At 35.2% G+C, this 21,686-nt stretch overlaps 1 protein-coding gene across 3 annotated transcripts in view; it reads right to left on the bottom strand.

Moving 5' to 3' along the window:
• The window catches only part of ORC5 (origin recognition complex subunit 5), an 81,981-nt gene that overhangs the window by 43,772 nt on the left and 16,523 nt on the right, over positions 1–21,686 (bottom strand). For all 3 annotated transcript variants that reach the window (XM_047849609.1, XM_047849610.1, XM_047849611.1), the window contains exons 5-9: positions 19,931–20,042; positions 14,102–14,232; positions 5,402–5,450; positions 5,223–5,313; positions 1,260–1,312 (exon numbers count right to left, since the gene is read on the bottom strand). In XM_047849609.1, coding sequence (XP_047705565.1) covers positions 1,260–1,312; positions 5,223–5,313; positions 5,402–5,450; positions 14,102–14,232; positions 19,931–20,042 — 436 coding nt within the window. The remainder of the gene's footprint in view (positions 1–1,259; positions 1,313–5,222; positions 5,314–5,401; positions 5,451–14,101; positions 14,233–19,930; positions 20,043–21,686) is intronic.

Raw genomic sequence — 21,686 nt, 5'->3', positions numbered from 1 at the left:
ATTCTCTTATAAAAATGACCTACTCCCTGTGTCAATATAATGATGATGGCAGCAGTGGTACTGAATATCACTATTAGTCATATGCTTGCTCATTTCATTATTTTTGCTTAGCTCCTCCTATTCTGAACTCTAAATCCTATCCATGCAGCCCTTCAAAGCCACATTTTCCATTAAGCCTTTCCTGAAGCTCTCTTATCACACCAAAAGTAGAAAATCTGTCCCTACTATGAATTCCTACTTTGAGTATTTAACTCATGGCCCATGTAACTTTATACCTTGTATTAGTAGTTAATTATACATAAATTATATCTCTTACCAAGCTACACTCTTTGCTGAAGGAACTATACCTGTTTTTGTGGTATCCTTAAAGTATCCTGCACAAAGGAAAAAAAACTAAATGAACTGATAAATAAAACAAAGGAGCCAGTCAAATGGCATTGATTTGTACAGAAAAGGAAGGAATCTGCTATTTACTGAATATCTAGTATGTGTCAGACACTGTGCTAGGTGCCTTACTTAGGTGTCTCTGAATCTTTGCAGTTACTTAAAGCTAGACATTCTTTGGATGAGGACACTGAGGTGGACTCAAGCTCGTAGAGTCAGGGAATAGTGCAGACCAATCACTACAGGTTTTCTAATGCCAGCATCTACTTCTTTCCATCGGAACACACAACTGGAAATCACTTGTATGGCACCTAGAGCATTTAGAAACCAAAACAGATAAAACAGAATTGCAACACCACTTAATTTTACACCACTTCTCCAACCTTTAGCCAGTGATCTATTTTTTTTAATAAGAATATTTTTGATACTCGCTTAATTTTTAAGTAAAAGTTGTTCTATGGAGATAAATCCAAATTGATAGTTTCTTTAAAGAAAAGAAAAGCAGAAAGCTTTTTAAACAAAACTGCATCCTCCAAACTGGGTTAACATAAAATTCATGAAGTACATATATACTGAGATAAAACTGTGTCATACAACTGAACAAAAGCATTTAAAGAAACTAAACTGCTTGATTTTTACAGGATGCAATCCAACATTTAGAAAAAAGAAACTGGTATTTGAATTATTTCCTCTCATTAATTGGAGCTTCAGTTAAGAAAAAATCATTCATTAAAATATCACTGTAGTTTGTAAAGTCTTTTCTGTCACACTGTTTAGTGACTGATGCTAAATTTAGTATTAACATCAGTATCTTAGTTACTAGTAATCAATTAAAGAAATGTCTCTGGTAACTGTCTCAACACTTCCTTGGATACCTTTCAGTTGTGCTGGATCTGTGTCATCTTTCTGTAGCTTTTCCCACTGTGAACTGAAAGAAGACAGAAGAGCAATAATGATTTGAAAATATATGAAATCAATATACTGGACTTAAGACAGTCCTAGAAAAAACTAAAAATTTGATTTAAGAAAATAATCAATTTCCTTACAAATAACATATATATGCAATATATACCTGTCCAACAAAATCATTGAGTGTATATTAGAATATAACCTTACATAACAACACCCAGATGTTAGTTTTAATTTTTTTTTTATTTTTAAAAATTTATTTATTTATTTGCGGGGGGAGGGGGAGGGCAGGAGCAGAGAGAGGGAGAGAGAATCCCAAGCAGGCTCCACGCTGTCAGCACAGAACCAAACGCAGGGCTCAAACTCACAAACTGTGAGATCATGACCCAAGCTGAAATCAAGAGTCAGATGCTTAACCAACTGAGCCACCCAGGTGCCCCAATACTCAGATGTTAATTTTTAATCTCTTTTCCTGATCATAATTTTAAAGCTATCAGAAAGCACCAAAAAATAAATAACATCACCTATCCTTCAGTAAAACTCCCCACGTTTCAGTTAGAATATTAGATGCAACTGTTATACACTATTTCTAACTCCATAACAATCTCTTAAAATAAGTACCATTACAGCAGAAAATTGAGGCCCACAGGTTAAGTTGCCCAAGTATACCCAGCCAGTCAGTAATGGAGCTAAGACCTGATTCCTTGTAGAACGCGTGCAAAGTTCATGCCATCTCCACTGCCCCCTCTGACCTTACTTGCAATTAAAACTATTAAACAGTCTCAAATATTGTTAAGAATATGAAGTGAGAGTATGACAAATCAAATTCATTAGGAAACACACTATGGTGCAGTAAAAAGACTGCCCTGGGAGACAGAAGTTTTAGCTGTATGACCTTGAATAAATTATTATACTTCTCACCAAAATATAAGGCAGTTAGATGCAATGATCTGTAAGGACCCTCTCAAACTCTCTAACTCAGCTTTTAAAATGCTAATATAAAAATAAATGCCAGATCAGAACTGAATATCCCAAATCTGCAAGCAGAGCTGAAAATTACGGAGATACAGGCATACTTCATTTTATCATGCTTCACTTTACTGTGTTTTGCAGATAGTGCATTTTTTACAAGTTGAAAGCTTGTGGCAACTCTGCATCAAGCAAGTCTATCAGCACCAATTTTCTAACAGCAACCACTCACTCCATGTCTCTGTGTCATATTTTGATAGTCCTCATACTATTTCAAATTTGTTCGTCACTATTTGTTATGATCTTTGATGCTACTGCTGTAACTGTTTTGGGGGTTCACAAGCTGTGCCCATATAAGATGGGAAACTTAAACGCTCCACTGACCGGCCATTCCCTCATCTCTCCCTCTCCTTGGGCCTTCCTATTCCCTAAGACACAATAATACTGAAATTAGGCCAATTAATAACCCTACAATGGCCTCTGAGTGGTCAAGTGAAAGGAAAAGTCATATCTCTCACTTTAAATCAAAAGCCAGAAATGATTAAGCTCAGTGAGGAAGTCTTGTCAAAAGCCAAGGTAGGCTGAAAAAAGCCAGGCCTCTTGCACAAAACAGCCATGTTTTGAACACAAAGGAAAAGTTCTTAAAGGAAACTGAAACTGCTACTCCAGTGAACACATGAATGATAAGAAAGGAAAATAGCCTTATTGCTGTTATAGAGAATGTGTTAGCGGTCTGGGCAGAAGATCAAATCAGCCACAACACTCCCTTCAGCCAAAGCCTAATCCAGAGCAAGGCCCAACTCTCTTCAATTCTATGAAGGCTGAGAGAGGCGAGGAAGCTACAGAAGAAAAGTTTGAAGCTCTTGAAGTGGTTCAAGAGGCTTAAGAAGCTGTCTCCATAACATAAAAGTGCAAGGTGAAGCAAAAGGTGCTGATGTAGAAGCTGGAGTAACTCTCCGGAAGATCTAGCTGAGATCATTAATGAAGGTGGCTACACTAAACAACAGATTTTCAGTGCAGGTGAAACAGCCTTCTCCTGGAAGAAGATGCCATCTGGGACTTTCATAGCGAGAGAGCTGACTCTCTGGTTAGGGGCTAATGTAGCTGGCAATGCTCACTGACTATTCCAAAAATCCTAAGGCCCTTAAAAATTATGCTCAATCAACTCTGCCTGTGCTCTGTCAATGGAATAACAAAGCCTGGATAACAGCACATTTATTTACAGCATGGTTTACTGAGTATTTTAAGCCTACTGTTGAGATCTCCTCAGAAAAGATTCCTTTCAACATGTGACTCACTGCTCATTGACAAAATATCAACATGAACAGGAGTTTGGAAGAAGTTGATTTCAACCCTCATGGGTGACTTTGAGGGGTTCAATACTTCAGTGGAAGAAATAACTGCAGACAGGGTGGAAATGGCACGAGAACTAGGATGTTAAGTGGAGCCTGAAGGCGGGGCTGCATGGCTGCAATCTCATGATGTAACTTTAACAGATGAGGAGTTGCTTCTGATACATGAGCAGAGAAAGTGGTTTCTTGAGATGGAATCTACTTCTGGTGAAGACGCTAGGAAGATTTTTGAAATGACAACAAAGCATTTAGAATTTTACATAAACTTAGTTGATAAGGCAACAACAGGGTTTAAGAGGACTGGCTCCAATTCTGAAAGTTCTACTGTGGGTAAAATGATACCAAACAACAGTCAACAAAATGCAGCAAATTTCACAGCTGTCTTAAGAAACTGCCACACCCATCCCACAGCAACCACCAATCAGCAGCCATCAACCTCAAGACCCTCCCTCCACCAGCAAAAACTTTATTTGCTCTCCTTATTGATCTTGTGAAGAAAACCGGATTTATGTGGCCATCACTGTCCTATGGGAAACTCTAAGTCCTTCCAGCATTACATAAAAATCATTCCAACAAGCATCCAAATTTTTCTATCTTTAAAAGAGCACATCACAAGCTTTTCTATTCTGGGACTTGTGAAAATCCTCATCAAATGTCATTTTTTTAATGTTTTATTTGAGAGACAGAGCATTAGCAGGGGAGGGGCAGAGAGAGAGGGAGACACAGAATCTGAAGAAGGCTCCAGGTCCCAAGCTGTCAGTGGAGAGCCCAATACAGGGCTCAAACTCCAAAGTCAGATGCTTAACTGAGCCACCAGGTGCCCCTCAAATGACTTTTTACTGAAAAGAGGAATAACAGTATGTTTGTAATTTTTCTATTTATTCAGAAACGATTACATTTCTACCTGAATTACAGTTTAACCAGCTAATTAAATGAGCAAAGTTAGTAAAGAAAAGGAGTTACAGACCAAGATATTTATGAGAGAAAAATGATAACACTACTGACCAGAAAGTGAGAAGTGCACACAGTGCTGTTGATGTTTTTATACTACTATATTGCTTTGCAACTGAGGCTTAACCTATCACCTATTTACTATTCACAAATAATTTAAATCTTGTAAGGATTGTTAGAGGAGGAAACTGAGGCCTAGAGGGTTTTTAGGAGACTAAGACCACACAAGGCAGAAAATGGCTGAGATGGAAATCAAAACCCTGTTCCTCCACCTGCACTAAATGTCACCACATCTCCTGTTTCATTACTATGAAAGTCTAATAACAAATATAGACATGTGATTTAATTTACACATTGCTTTAATAATCAAATTTTCATTATACTATTCAAATATCTAACACAAATAAAAAACAAAGCTGAAGTTGATTTTCTTGTAGCTTTCCAGACTTAAAAAAATTACTAATTGTGAGACATAAGCCTTGTTTCAAATTGTGTAACATACTGGTTAAAAATTTTTTTCCCCAAAATAAGAAGAAATGATTCAAAACTCATGAATTTTTTCCTAGTTGTGAAGCAGGTAAAGGAAAACACTGTAGTAGACAAAATATCCGAACTAAAGATATAGAAATATTATATACACATTAAATAGAAAATTACCTTGATATTTCCCGGAGATAAACAGTCTGCATGGCTTTCTTCAAATGAGGTTCAATATTTCTCCAGAGTTTGCGAGTATCACGTTCATTTGCTACCCCAAATGGGAGAAAATTACAAAAATTCAGATCTTACACAAATTCTTTCAAAACAAGTATTAACAAGTAAAATTACATAGTTACCTTCTCCTTTAACCACAGGCTCACAATATTTAGGAAAATTAAGTACTGCCTGTAAATAAAGGGGAAAAAAGAAAAAAGGTACTTATCCACCACAAATAGGAATTATTTTCCAAGTATAATTTTTATTAGAATTTAGGCAATTTTACTTCAATATAAGCACTCAAGTAAAATGTTTTATAGCTTATTATAATAATAAAACAGCAAATATCAAAAATGATAGTAAAACAACATGTAAAATACTCCTTAATTGGCTAAATACTGCCTAATGTATTAACCTCAAGATATAAAGTAATATAGCAAAGCATAATTTGTAATTTTAGCACATTAATTATGCCACAAAGGACCCAATAAAATACCATGAGCCCAAAGAATTAACCTGTTATTTTCCAAGGTTTGAACATTCTCACACATCAAACATCATCTCGTTCAGTACAATTCAAAATTATGTGATTGGCAACACTACCTGAGACTATTATAAATTCAAATTCTTGGCACCATGCCAGGCATACTAGATCACAATCGCTAAGAATGACATCCAGGAATCCATGTTTTAACAATCACTCCAGGAATGCTATGTATTCCGAAGTTTGGAAAGCACTAATTAATCATTATTACTTAACAGTTTTCCATGAATCAACACTGGAATTCTACTGAGAGGTAGTTCAAGCAAACTGATAAAAAAAAAACATGCTGTTGCCATTTATTAATATTAATTTGATCACAAATATTTCACATTAAAATGATTCAGTAATGAAGCCTGGAGAAAGATATACATAAATGCATTAACTATACAATCTCAAATTCAGAAGATAATAGAGAGCTAAGAACTGATCCTTGAAACAGTTTTTCCTATTTTACTCCACAAAGTGCAAATGTTTAGTGCAGAAAAATCTTCCAAATTCTGTTAATATGAAGCCAATAGAGAGGCCAACTCACTTAACTTAGTTCCAGGTTTTCAGATCTAAACACTGCTTAATAACACTGATAGGTCATAACGTTAGTAGTAACTGGTAAACAATTTGGCTGCTTTTTTTTCTTGGCCAAAACATTAAAATATAGACTTAATCATTTACAAATGGTGGTAAAAAGGTAATAAAGATAATTTTAGGAGACTATTTTCCAGTTTTACATTAGTAAGTCAGTACTTTCCCCATGTCATTCCATAAGAACTTATTGAATATATAAAACTATATGATTATAATGGTACAATTTAACTGTCCAAATACAATCTCTATATTTAAGTAAGTCTACAAATCCTAGTCCACACTAACATGGAGTTTCACAAACAAAATCATCTGTTCAAATACAAAATACTTTTTACAACTTTCGTTGTTAACATTCAAATGTGCTCTCCAATGTTATACCCATTTCTCCTATATTAATCCTCAAATATAAGTAATTACAGGTCTCAGTATTATTTAGATCAATATCTACTTTCAGGTCCAAGGGAATTTTAAACTGCCCTCCCAACCACCCAGAGAACGGAAATAAAAAGGCTGCTAATAAAATCACAGAAATTATTCCAAAGCCCAAACAGAAATAATTTTTAGATGATTTTTTGATATAATAAATTTTTACTCCCACCAAACATTCCCATTTTTATCTCCCCATTATTCCTTAACTTTTAAGCGTATATTTTACTCTTAACTGGTTGCATTAATGAAAAGGGTGGGGGATAACTTTATTAAGAAATGACAGTGTGCTCAGCAAGTATTTATGCTCATAATTGTGACAGGAGAAACAAAATTATCAAGAGTTAGTTATGGCCACCTGTTATCTCACTTACTCCTGACAACTGCACATTTATAATACCCACTTGTCAACCCAGAAAGCAAAATATAATCTGCCTACAGGCACACACAGACTCCACTGCCTGAATTTATGATCATGGATTTGTGAGATGTTCTGGGAACTTACTTCTAAACCAATAAAGGCACAATGTTATCAAAGCCTGATTCAGGTGAAACCGAGAGACTATTTCCCTTATATTGCAGAAAAAAACTTGTATTACTTTAAGAGGCAAAATAATCTATTATGCATAATGACTAGGTTGTCATAAGACAGAGATAGGCAATTTAGAAAACTTCAAACTCTCCCTCAGTGAGATTTTCAGCAAAATTCCATTACTGCATTTGAAATTACTTGTTAGAAAATGATCTGATACATGTATATTGTAGTAAAAAAAAATTCTAAGACAGCCCCTCAAGACTGCCAGCCCCTCATATACACACACACATACACACACACCTTCTTTCAGTTATTCAATCAAATGCTATCTTAGGTACTGCTGTGAAAGAATTTTGTAGATGCAATTAAAGTCCCAAAGACTGTACTATTTATGGGAGAGTTAAAATAAAGAGATAATCAGATGAGTCTGACCTAATCACACAAGCTCTTCAAAAACAGAAAGTGTTCTCTAGCCAGTCACAGAAGTCAGAGATTGGGTGTCTAAGAGTCAACACACCCTTGCGAGCTGGTGGATGGAAAGGCATGTGGTAAAGAATACAGGTGCTCTCTAGGAAGTCTGAGACTTGGCTGACAGATAGCAAGACAGTTCTGGACCTCATTCTTAGAGCCCAAAAGAAGTGAATTCTGCCAAGTCTAAATGAGCTTGGAAGCTATTTTCCCCAAAACCTCAAGCTAAGGATACAGTTAGCCAAAACTTTAATTTCATCTGTGATATCCTGATCAGAGAAGCCAGCAATAATGCCCGGATTCCTGACCTAGAGAACTATGAGCTAATAAATGTCTACTGCTTTAAGCCACTAAATTTGCAATAATTTGTTATGCAGTAATAGAACACTAATACACATGTTGAAGTATAAATGTAAAAAATATTCTAATATTCCAAGGGCAAGTAGAAATAATGTCTGAACTCTTCTGCCTTTTTTTATAAATACCCACATTTTATCTCTGAAACATTAAAAGGAATGAAAATCAGAACTGAGAAAATTTGTATTAACATTAATTCAATCAGGCAACAAGGTGTTACAGTGTGTCAGGTTTTACTATTTTAAGTGCTCTACATTCTCTATACGATCATTCACTTAATCCTCTGAATGATCCTATGAGGTAGACATTATTTTTATCATCCCCATCTTACAGAGAAGTTAAAGTATGCTTCCAATCTCTGATTTCCCCTTCTTTGATCAACCATGGAAAACTCTCTGCTTTAAAGGGCTCATGTGATTAGGTGATACCTACCTTGGTAATCACACTATCTTAACATATGATAATCTGAAGCCAGACAGATATGAAAAAATGATTAAGTTGAAATTCTGATGAGAAACAAGATATTTACAAGGTTTTATAGTACCTCCCCACAAAACACATATTACAAAGGAAAAAAAAAACCTCTTAATCAAATCATCAAAGTGAACATTATCAGTGATGAAATAACATGAAATCCTGTAATACCTCATAGGATGTAATGTGAACGAAACATCATTTCTGTGATATTCCTGTCAGATGCATAACCTGAATCTGATCATAAGCAAACATTAGACAAATCCAAACTGAAGGTGATTCTACAAAACTGTTCTATAATCTTCAAAGGCCTCAAGGCCATGAAAGTCAAAGACTAAAGAACTGTTCCAGATGAATGTTCAAGAAATTTAACAATTAAATGCAATATATGATTCTGAACTGGATTCTTTTGCTCTGAAGCACATTATTGTGACAACTGTCAAATCCTGACTAGTGTCTAAGGATTGGGTTGTAGCAAGGAGTCCATTTTCTCATGTTGATAGTTGTACTGTACTTACGTGGAAGAATGTCTTTCTAGGATATTCACACTAAAGTATTTGAGGTGATGGGCATCAGGTCACAAACTTAATCTCAGATGATTGGGAAAAAGGAGGAAAAGTTCTTTTTACTGTACTTGTAATTTTTCTGTAAATTAGAAATCGCTCTTAAATAAATTTTGAAACTATCCAATATTTTCATCATCTTGTAAATAGTCTAATAAAATAATGAGAGCAAGCTATTAACATGCCAGTGCCACTGAATATGGTTCTGATATAAAAATAATTCTCAATTATTCAAGGCCAAAAATAAAGGCACCCTATAAAGGTCCAACTGGGAAAACCAGCTAAATACCACTTCTTGCAGTCTAGAAACGATTACGGGACTACTCAAAATATTCCAGTTTCATTTAACATGGATGAATATCTCAAAATGTTGAGCAAATGTAGACAGATTAAAGAAGAATGCATACTGTATGTTTCCATTTAGATGAAGTTCCACAACAGGCAAAACTAACCTTTAATGTTAGAAGCAAAGATAGTGATTATCTCTGGGGAAGGAAGAAGAGGTGAGATTGGGAGGAAGCATGAAGTGGGCTCCTTGGATGTTGGTAGTTTTCTACTTTTTGACTTGGTTTTATTTACACATGTGTTTTCATTTTGTGATAATTCACTGAGATACATAGGTATGGTTTCTGTGCTTTTCTATACCTATGTTACACTTTCATCAAAAAGTTGAGAAAATACAAAAGAAAAACAAACCTAACTAGGTTATTTCTCCTAATTAAAGACTCTGCCTCCCCCTTCAGTATTTTTAACCAAAGAATAGCTCTTCTCTATGTCGAAGACATCCTCATTCATAAATCAATCAGTATAAAAATATAAAAAAATGGTGAAGGGCACCCACTACCCCTGCCATTTGTCAAACCAAATCTTGCAATCAGTGGAATGATAGCTGTTCTGCCAGATCATCCCTCAAACTTCCTATTTCTTCAATATATGACTTTAACATACGACACAAACCTACAGCAGTTTTAGCGGTCTCCATTCCCAAGCTATGATATATGTTCTTGGACATAGTTAAGATCACAGCATATTTTTAAGTCCATGAGTCTTTGCTCATCAGAGGAAGGAAGAGAACTAAATTTAACTATTCCCCCTTCAGCTATCAGGCATTGTACATGTGCTTCCCACCCTTTTTTTTTTAACCTCACAAAATTCCTTTGAGGCAGGTATTGTACCTACTGAACAGAAGAAAAAACTCAAGGTCAAAAAGGTTAAGTAACTTGCCCAAGAACATACAGCTGGTAAATGACAAACTTGTGTCTCTTCATCTGTAAAATGAGGATTCATGATAATGCCTTACTTCACAGGGTTGCTGTTGAGAATTGAGTCAACATTGGAAAAAGGCTTAGAACAGTACCCAGCACACAATAACTACTCAATACAATTGGCTATTATCTAAGAGGTAGTTGTAATATAGTGATTATGAGCATATACTCTGGAGCCAGACCCCATGATTCTTATTTGCAAAATTTTATAATCTAATTCATTTTAGATCTCAGGGATCATTTTTCCCTAGCATACAATCATATCGTAAATAACTAATATATAGGAAAAACATATTCGTGTGTACTGTGTATGAGTCAACTGAGGGCAAGGGGACAGATCTGCAACCATTTCAGAACTGTGACAATGTCTTCCTCATTAAAAAAAAAAAGTGTTTGAAAAATACATGAAAGAATTTGAGATTCGAGAGAGTCGTAACTGAAGCAGAAGTGACGTTAGGCTGGTCAGCTGCATGTGAGACAGTGGAGTTATGCGCAAGGCAGAAGACTGCCTGTACTCGGAGCAGGGTCTCCACACCAGCTCCCTCCACTTGGGCTGCTGCCCAGTACCCACCTCTTCCCACTCTCCAAATATCCATGGGACCCCTGCTCAAAACTAAGATCAAACCATCTATTCCCTAGGAATTGCTGGGCCCTGGCTACATGAAAACCAGCTGTGTTAAAATATCACTAAAATAATTCACAAAAGGTAAATGATCCTCTCAGAAATTATTTGTATTTTATTTTTGTAGTTTATTTATTTTGAGAGAGAGAATGAGTTGGGGAGGGACAGAGAGAGAGAGGGAGATAAAATCTCAAGCAGGCCCTGCACTGCCAGCATAGAGCCCAACACGGGGCTCGAACCCACAAACCTTGAGATTATGACCTGAGCTGAAATGAAGAGTCAGACGGTCAACCAAAAGAGCCACCTGGGAGCCCCCCTATTTGTATTTTAAAAGAAGAATATTTGTTCAAATGGCTTAGTGTTACCAATAATATCATTTAACATTTTTACAAGCACTTTGATAGGAAGTATTTCATTTCATACTCACAAAACTCATCTGAGGCGTGTATTCTTGGTTTGTTCCCGCCCCCCCACCCCCGCCCCCACCCCCACCCCCACCCCCAACAACTTTAGAAATGAGGAAACTGAAATACATAAAATTACATACATAACATACTGGTAAGCAGCAGAGCTAAGGTATTTCAATTTAACTCCTCTGCTCATTCCATCAAATATACTTCAGTTATCTGGCATCTCTTCTTAGCCACTGTCACTAGTCAACACCACAAGCCACAGGGCCAAACAACACAAAACAACAACAAAAACAGCATCAGAAACTTGGAATTGCACTCTAAAAGATTACTAAGCTCTACCTAAGCAATTAATTTTTCTGAGTCATCTCTAAGAATACTGATATTTAGGGAGAAAAAAGTTTAAAATACAATAAACTTGATGTGTGACAGATTTGCTTTAAAAAGATCATGCAAGGGGCGCCTGGGTGGCGCAGTCGGTTAAAAGCGTCCGACTTCAGCCAGGTCACGATCTCGCGGTCCATGAGTTCGAGCCCCGCGTCAGGCTCTGGGATGATGGCTCAGAGCCTGGAGCCTGTTTCCGATTCTGTGTCTCCCTCTCTCTCTGCCCCTCCCCCGTTCATGCTCTGTCTCTCTCTGTCCCAAAAATAAATAAATATTGAAAAAAAAAAAAAATAAATAAATAAAAAGATCATGCAAGAAAATTTTAGAAAATGAACCATTCTGTGTTTGGCATTTATATATAAGTATAAAAATAACTTCCTCAATTGATCCTTTTAAAAATTTTAATTACTATTTTTAGGAATATCATTAAGGATTGTCAGAGAAGACAAACCTAAATGAATATTCTTGTGCTACCTCCAGACCTAGCCTCCAGAAAAATAATACTTAAAGAAATAATTTCTAAGGCAAATTCAAAAGCATATACATAGAAAAGATGCCTGAAAAGAATTTTTGCAGGTGATTTATTAAACTTTCAATAAATATGCCATTTACAAAGTTTGAAACAAATAAGAGTAGTATCCACTTGAAGGAAAATGTATCTTTATTATGCTATGTTCTACATAAGGAGGAAAATAAGAACACTGCTATTTTTTTCTCTAGTGCTTACAGATTATTTCTTATATTTACTAGTATTACTAGTAGTAGTAAAAGCTTAAACCATACTTCAAGCTTACGAACATGATAGAAGAGTAACAACAACAACAACAAAAACAACTTTGTAATCTCACCCCTAAACATTTCTTAGTGAAACCTAAGGACAATATAAAATACCGTATTCAAATACATATATTTTCTTACATTTTATTTTTGCAGAAATAGTTCCTTAACTAATCCTTCTTCTTACACTTCATGATCTACTTTAAATGGCTGCTGGCACAGATTCGCACAGGATTCAAGGACATCTAGGTTGTGGTAACCACAGGTTACCAGGCAAGATGGCAGGCAGAGGAGTATTTCTTCCTAACTACATGTCATGCAAGGACCGTGTACTGACCCTCCCTCCTTTCTGTAAGCCCCTCTGTTGTCATTTCCTTTTGGGCACCAGGGATGCAAGACATTCAATTGCTGGAGAGATGTCAGTGATGAGCTTGAACCTAGAAAAGTTTGCCTTTTGTTTTTTCCCTACTCAGAAGATGCTTGAAATCTACATCTAAATCAGAAGCCTAAAATCTAAAACTCAGAAAAACATATTATATGTGAACACAATTTTACACAGTCACCTTCTTCTACATTGTCTTGAACACACATTCAAACATATACTTAATCCCTCTAAGTGATTCTTTTCAGAGCAAGAGAAAAAGAAAATATGCTAAAACTTACAGAATCTGTTCCTTTCAAAGTAACTGTGTTTCAGCCTTAGATATATTACTACTTTCTGTAAATGTAGACAAAATCTTAGTATTAATGGAAGGTTTCTAAAAGAGAAACCGGATATTCTTGCCTCTTCCCCTTCCAGACACATCCAGACAATTAAAAAGTCAAAAGATCAAAGAAAAATTAAAGTACATATGATCACTTTCCAAATTGCCTGTAAAATATAAACAGTTTTTCTACTCTTTTAAGTGTCTTAAGTACTCTTTTATGTAAATATTAAAAGTAACCTTTTATATAAATATTACTAACTCAAGGTCAGTGCCTCATGAAAAACCTATAATTAAGGCTTCTATTCTCAAGCTGATCTAGATGCCAGACCACTATCGCTACATACACAAAACCTAAAAGAAATGTGTTACAAAAAAAAGTAAAAGATATTAAATTTCTTATTCAGCTTTTATACCTCCTTTCAATTTCTCATTTTGATTTTAGTGAAGTTCTACATTTTCTGTAATTAGAAAACGAGAAGGAAGGAAACAAAAAATACTCCTAAGGAAGAATAAGAAGACATAACTAAAGATGAATGAAGGTTTTCTGATTCCATTGCAGTTTATACTAAGGCACAGGCTTCCACCTACTTATGTGAGCCTCAAAAGGCCAAATCCAAATTTCCAGAATAAATTTTCAGCTTCTAGCCTACCTCACACCATTTCTACATGGAAAAATTATTAAAAGATAGTCTTTTCTTTTTTTTTTTAAGTAAAATGTTCACTCACCAGATGTCTGAGCTCCTTCAAATCTCGGCAGACAGTATAGAAAACTCCAAGAAGAATATTAATATAGGCAGCATAGAAATCAGCTGAATACTCTGGAGGATGATCATGCGACAAGATCTTTTGAAGGTTCCCTGTTCAAAAGACACAAATGAACTTAAGGACTAACCCAGAACTCCAGTTATATCTTCTAGAATTTTATTACAAAGGTATAAAACAATAAATATACAGGCCAGGCAATTATTAAGGAGTAAGAAAACTTTTGAGATTAGGAAAGTAACACAACTTTTCAAACTGAAGTAAAAGAATTAAGAATCTACTGTTCTTTAAAAATTACAAAATGTTGCTTAAAACAAATATTAAACAATGACATCCAAGAAAATCTCAAGAACCTTTGCAAGCAAAATCAATATCAAAGGTGAAAAATAATACATATTCTACTTTTCTGCCTATTAAGTAAATCAACTAGAAAAAAAAAGAGGTACTGCATAAATGACCACCAAACTGGAAAATGCTCTTCATTTTTTAAAAAATAAAAAGAATTCCTGTATTTTTATGAAAATTATCTTGTCATTCCTCCTTTTATAAATCATGTTTTCTTCCTAAAACTTTGGTATCTCTATTTTTCTTCTCTTATATCTTAAACGCTTTATACAATATCACACGTTTAGAGTCCTAAACTTTATTTTATCCTGCTGGAAATACCATATTGTAGAAGCACAATTAAAATTAAAGAGAAACAGGGGCGCTTGGGTGGCTCAGTCAGTTGAGCATCTGACTTTGGCTCAGGTCATGATCTCGTGGTTCATGAGTTCGAGCGCGGCGTCGGGCTCTGTGCTGACAGCTCAGAGCCTGGAGCCTGCTTCAGATTCTGTGTCTCCCTCTCTCTCGGCCCCTTCCCTGCTCACACTCTGTCTCTATCTCTCAAAAATAAATAAACATTAAAAAAAATTTTTTTAATTAAAGAGAAACAACCACCCACTATTCAAAATTTCCCAGGTAAAAGTACCTGGGAATCAATTAGTCATTCATTCCTATTGCAATTCTCTCTGACTCCCTGGTGCAATGGTCTCTTTAGACTCCTCAGTTAGGAGATCTTTGTGACTAGTACTTTAAACCTAGTTCCACAGGTTCAGGATTTTTGCAATACTTACAAGTAAAGGGAAACATAGATATAGCTATATTAAGGGGGTCCTTCTTAGATAAGGCTGACAAAAAAACAAAAACAAAAACAAAAACAAGAAAAAAACACAGCAGCACATTTGAAAGCCCAGTTACATACTTAGAATATTACCCTGAAAGGATTCTGTACAGGAGAGTGTTACTACATGCATTTTTATATCACAACCACTGAAAAATACACAAAGTCCAAAGCTTGACTTCGGAGTCTATGTATTTTTACATTCTAATAGGACTTTTTAAATTTAATGTTACTAAGCTTTTTAAAACTATGCATGGGAAAATATTTGATGATACAAGGAAAATCTCTAAAAGGTGCCTTAAGACTCGGAGCTAAAATTATCTATATATATAAGATGCCAAATAACTGGATAGATAGAAAAAAGGAGAAGAGAGGGAAAGAGAAAAGGGATGGATGGTAAGACAGATGAATATACACAGGCAAAACGATGGTCTACAGATGCATAGATGAGGAAATCTAGAAAACAGGTCTCCAGCTCAGACTGCATTCCTAAGCTCCTCCGGACCATCTCTATCCAGATCCTCCTTATTGGTGACCCTGAGTACCTTACATGAAAGTTGATTAGATGTTACCACTGGCCCAATCCTGACAAAAGTCTTAATAAGAATGAGAGATCTCACTGTGTTGCTATAAAAGCAGACCAGTTGCTTAGTTAGACTACAGGCAAAATTGCAGAGTACAAGTCTATGTTATGGAAGCTCTAATTGCCTGGGAGTATTCAAACTTATGGAAAAATCCCATCTCTAATGGAAAGCTGAAAACAGGGCACAAACAGGTAGTAAATAAAGGGAAGCAGAAACCACTTGATTGGTCTTCTGTTGTCTTAAAATTTCACTATCAAAGTATAATTTAACACACAAAGAACAACCATTTCTAACTTGAAGAGGGACTTCAGCTTCTACTCATGAAGAGTCCAGAAATACTCTCCTGTAATAAAGAACTAAAAACTGGACAAAATATAGAAAAACACTATTTTCAGACATCAAACAATACGCAAAAAAGGCTGTGATACCTGAGAAAAAGGAAACAAATGAGCCATCACCAGGCCAGGCTTTCCAACAAGAGGTAACTGTAGAACTATGATACAGAAAAGTTCCAAAAGGAGCCATTAATCCCAATGAATTGAGAAATCAAAGATCAGAGTAGAGGGACCTAAGGTAGCTAGAATTTGCCAAGTAGAGTACGAGAAAGAGTTATGGAGAGAAAGAGCTCCAGAAATCTCCACAGTGGCTCCCTTTCACTCCTGTCTGAATACCAATCTGTACATGTACAGAGTAAAACCCCATAGGCCAAGCAAAAACAACTTCTGGGGTAAAACAATTAGTGGAGAGGTGTCAGTCAATTATCAGAGCTCACAGAGAACTATAAATCATTCATACTGCCACCAGTCAGAATGAAGAAACTATGCTAAACACATGTGGTTTTCAGTAAAAATCCCAGTAGGGCTATGTCACAGAAGTAGAGCTAAAATTACCATTGGAATAAAGGTTACTCTAGAGCATCCCTTCAAAAAAGCTTAAAAATAACCTTAAAAGAGTCAGATATATCTTCAAGAAACTTAAGTGCTTCCTAGAAAAGTACCCAACATACAACAACAAAAAACACAATATCTATTATTCAATCAAAAATTACTACATATACAATTAATACCTAGAATAGGTAAAAATTAGTCAATAGAAACCTAAAATAAAAGAGGTTATGGAATCAGTGAACAAGGATATAAAACAACTATTATAAACATGCTCATCATCTCAAAAATACAAAGGAAAACAAAAGCATGAGATCTGTAATGAAAAATTCCACTGGATGGGATTAACCGCAGATTAGACACTTGTAGAAAAAAAGTTAGTGAACTTAAAGACACAGAGAAAAAAAATCCCAGATAAAACACAAAGAAAATAGATTTAAAATTTAAATAAGCAAAAGGACTCGGTGAGACAATATCAAGGGGTCTAATACACATGTAATGCGGTCTCAGGAAAAGGCAAGGAAAGTGAGTGGGGGGAATAAAGATAAACTATTTGAAGAAATAAGGGCTGAAATTTTTCCAAAGGTGATGAAACTATACACTCATATATCCAAGAAGCTCAACACATCTCAAGCAGGATAAACAATAAAATATTTTTTATTTCTTTCAAGTCCAAATAATAATTTAATATGAGGTTTATAATAAATGTATAAGTAAAACATAAGACAACAACTGCACAAAGGTTGTTAAGAATGGGAAACTATAAATCACTGAGATTGTCAGATTGCTTATTGGAGCATAACTTATCCTGAATGAATGATACAGTAACCAAACCAAACATCTGATGAAAGTGAATTATAATCCACCAGAAGGGGGAAAAAAATGTTCTACCAAAAGATGAGTAGTCTGTATGTGGTAGAGATCAGAAAACAAGAATTCCAAACTGGGCCCCTAATCATCACTGCTGAGAGGAGAGGGCATCTTGAACTTCAAACACCATTCTTTTTTTTTTTTTTTTTTTTTTTTTTTTTTAATTTTTTTTTTTCAACATTTATTTATTTTTGGGACAGAGAGAGACAGAGCATGAACGGGGGAGGGGCAGAGAGAGAGGGAGACACAGAATTGGAAACAGGCTCCAGGCTCTGAGCCATCAGCCCAGAGCCCGACACGGGGCTCAAACTCACAGACCGAGAGATCATGACCTGGCTGAAGTCGGACGCTTAACCGACTGCGCCACCCAGGCGCCCCCAAACACCATTCTTACAGATGGCATGTGTATCAAGTTATGATTGGATGACATTAGCCACTAAGATTATTCCTTTGTTCCTGCTCCATGCTTACTCAAACTATAATTTGGCTTATCAATTAATGTTTCCTTTTTGAATGACTTTTTGTGTGATTATGGGGTTTTGCTTTTTAAAAAAATCTTGGTATGTAGAAGGCTCTCAATTAAATAATCAGATTATACATGGCCCCATTATTATATACTTTTCAAAAAACTATTAGCCTATGCTCTCTGAAATTGGCACAATCACTTTAATTAAGTACGTCCTCAAATTCTCTTCATCAATGAGGCTTCATATCTTTACTGTCTAAAATTTTAAATAAAATTCTACAATTCATTATACCATACTTTTACACTTCACTAAGATGTAGAAAACCAGCTTTTTTAAAAATTACTTTTCTTGGGGCGCCTGGGTGGCGCAGTCGGTTAAGCATCCGACTTCAGCCAGGTCACGATCTCGCGGTCCGTGAGTTCGAGCCCCGCGTCAGGCTCTGGGCTGATGGCTCAGAGCCTGGAGCCTGTTTCCAATTCTGTGTCTCCCTCTCTCTGCCCCTCCCCCGTTCATGCTCTGTCTCTCTCTGTCCCAAAAATAAATAAACGTTGAGAAAAAAAAAAAAATTACTTTTCTTAAATTCTAAATAATTTTTCAGTACCGGGTGCCTGGGTGGCTCAATCGGTTAAGCATCCGACTTCAGCTCAGGTCATGATCTTGCAGTCCTGTGAGTTTGAGCCCCACATCGGGTTCTGTGCTGACAGCTCAGCCTGGAGCCTACTTCAGATTCTGTGTCTCCCTCTCTGCCCCTACCCCACTCACTGTCTCTCTCAAAAAATGAATAAATGTTAAAAAAATTTTTTTTTAATCTGTAAGTAATTTTTCAGTACTTAAACCTAACATGGGTCATGAAAAAATTTAACTTTGAACAGTGATGACACAGGTACAAAGAATTTTTTTATTGAAATCCTTTGATTTATTCCTTTTCTTCCTACCCTTTTCTCTTCTCCCTATTTTGCAATTTTCATGGAAGAGAAACTACTGAAAATAAGGGCTCCATTTATTTTGGGTTCCTTTTTTCTATCTCAGTTAATTAGCTAAGGCAAGGTGTTATTTGATTGCTGTTCTTGTGAAAACAGGCAAAAATGTGTTTATCTTAACAATGAATGTTTACAGCTGATTAGTTCAGAGGCTAGTGTTAATGAGGCCAAGGTCAAGAAATGCTATTTTTTCATAGTCTGCTAATCACTTTATGCTTCACACTTGTAAACTTTGAGTCAGAAGTATCCTGTTTGTATAGTGACAACACAATACTAATCTACGGAACTACTCAGCAATACAAAAAGCCACCGTGTTCTTCCAAAGACAAAAATAATCAAGATCTATGAAATTTAAGATTAAATACAAGCCACAAAGAAATAAACACAAGGCCTAGTAGTTGGTACTGTAAGAGAAACAGTAATGAAAAATGAGATTTACCAAGGCAAAAGATACACTCCACATAATACTTAACCCAAGTACATGGTAAATAAAGATTTCATACAATTTAAATGTGCTTTGCCAACCTAGTCTGATACTTACTTGCATGGAAGTTACAATCTCAATATATACATCTTACTATACTGACTAAAAAATGTGAAAATACACCATTAACACAAATATGTGAGAAATACTCATTCAAAACATTTCAACAACTATACAAGAATAAACCTTCACAGTTTCAAACTAAAACCTCTGTAAGTACAGTTACATTTTTGAGATTGGCAGCAAATCCGAACAGATTAAGACATCAAAGTATTCCCATTTGAATATGCTAGCTTAATCTTTCAAACAACAAAAAGTATTTTAGTGAATATCATTTGTCAAAACAAAGTTTTAAAATTTACCTATGCTATAATCAGGGAAATACAAGACAAATGGCTCAAAGCACCCAGTATTTGGACGAAACTTTTCCCAAACAATTTCACTGAGAAAGAGAACAGTCACATTTCTGTCAGTCTGTAAAAGAAAGAAAAATAAAAGTAACTTTGCATTTAAAAATCTTAATCAGAGCAGCAATTCCATTTGAATTTTTCTTTCAAATAAATCCAGCAAAGTTACAATATATGACAAATTATTTGCATATTAATAGGTGTTATTTCAAAAACCTAATCAAGGAGTTCATCCGCTTGCAAATTTTCAAACATAATCACTTAGAATTTCCATAAAACTTTTAGGTTAACGGACATTTCGGTTACTCATGAACGCTAGGGACAGTCACACAAGGGTTTATTTCATAGAAATGAAGAAACACATTTCCTTAATAATTAAGATTTTTTTATGTGAATTTTCAAAGAAATCATTAGTTTCAATCAATAAACAAAAAAAATGTACAACTTAGTATCTCTCATCATTAAAATAGCTACAGCAACCTAGAGAGAAAATAAGAGTTGAAGAAAAACAGATATGCAATCCCATATAACCATAATATTAGGAAATTTTTAAGTATTTTTAAAGGTTATTTTCATAAAAAATTATTGAGCAAAACATGAATAGACATTAAGAACATTAAGTACACACATAAAACACTGATGTTAGGTAAACAGTAATCTTTTGAAGTGTATTTAGAATGTATTACCAGTATACAAAAACAAGCACTAAGAATACAAGCGCAACATGTATGCTGTCCTCCAGAGTGGCCACAAATGCCCTATGGATGCTAGTTAGAATTAATCTGCAGACAGACTTCTGCATTTCAGCACAAATTTTAATTTTTTTCCTTATTCTTTTTGACATTTTCCAAGGTGACAGAGCAGGCATGATAGCTGTTTTGTTCTGTAACTATTCTTAGGATCCAATCACATAAATTATATTATACTCTGATGGTGATTTACTATTTATTGATTCCTAACTTACATGTAATCTTACATTCCAATTTCCATTACTTAGAAAAACATTCTTTTGGCTAACAAAGAAAGCTGAGTTCAATAAATTCATAATTCTACAAAAATCTAGCATCTTTATGAAAAAGAGAAAAAGATTTCTACTTTCAAATGTTGTCTTATAAACTCTTTAATTTTTAAGAATCCTTGAATTTATTTCTATAGGGATAAAAAGGGATGCTCTAAATACAATCTTGAATACAAGGCATTAAGTTGTTGTGCTTTCAAAAATGATTATCAAATCAAATCAATAATAAAAAATGATTATCTAAAAGCATCTGAGGGGCGCCTGGGTGGCTCAATCGGTTGGGCATCCGACTTTAGCTCAGGTCATGATCTCACAGCTTGTGGGTTTGAGCCCCACGTTGGGCTCTGTGCTGACAGCTCAGAGCCTGGAGCCTGCTTCAGATGCTGTGTCTCCCTCTCTCTCTGCCCCTCCCCTGCTCGTGCTCTGTCTCTCTCTCTCAAAAATAAATAAACATTAAAAAAAATTTTTTAAATAAATAAGTAAAAATAAAAGCATTTGATAAAACCAGTTCAATAATAGAAAGGCCTAAAAAATAGAAGGTATTTATCCATCTGAAAGGATTTTAAGCTGGTAATGTTCTCAAATGTTAAAGTACCTTCATATCATAACTTAATTGTACTCATATATATTAATAGAAAACATGAAATGCCTTTACTATATTTCTCCTAAATGAAATACATTTTTTCAAATCAA

Source organism: Prionailurus viverrinus, chromosome A2 (assembly GCF_022837055.1).
Source record: "Prionailurus viverrinus isolate Anna chromosome A2, UM_Priviv_1.0, whole genome shotgun sequence".
In the NCBI taxonomy this organism is placed as follows: Eukaryota; Metazoa; Chordata; class Mammalia; order Carnivora; family Felidae; genus Prionailurus; species Prionailurus viverrinus.
The sequence above is the reverse complement of the archived record's forward strand: the minus strand, read 5'-3'. Positions and strand labels throughout refer to the sequence as shown.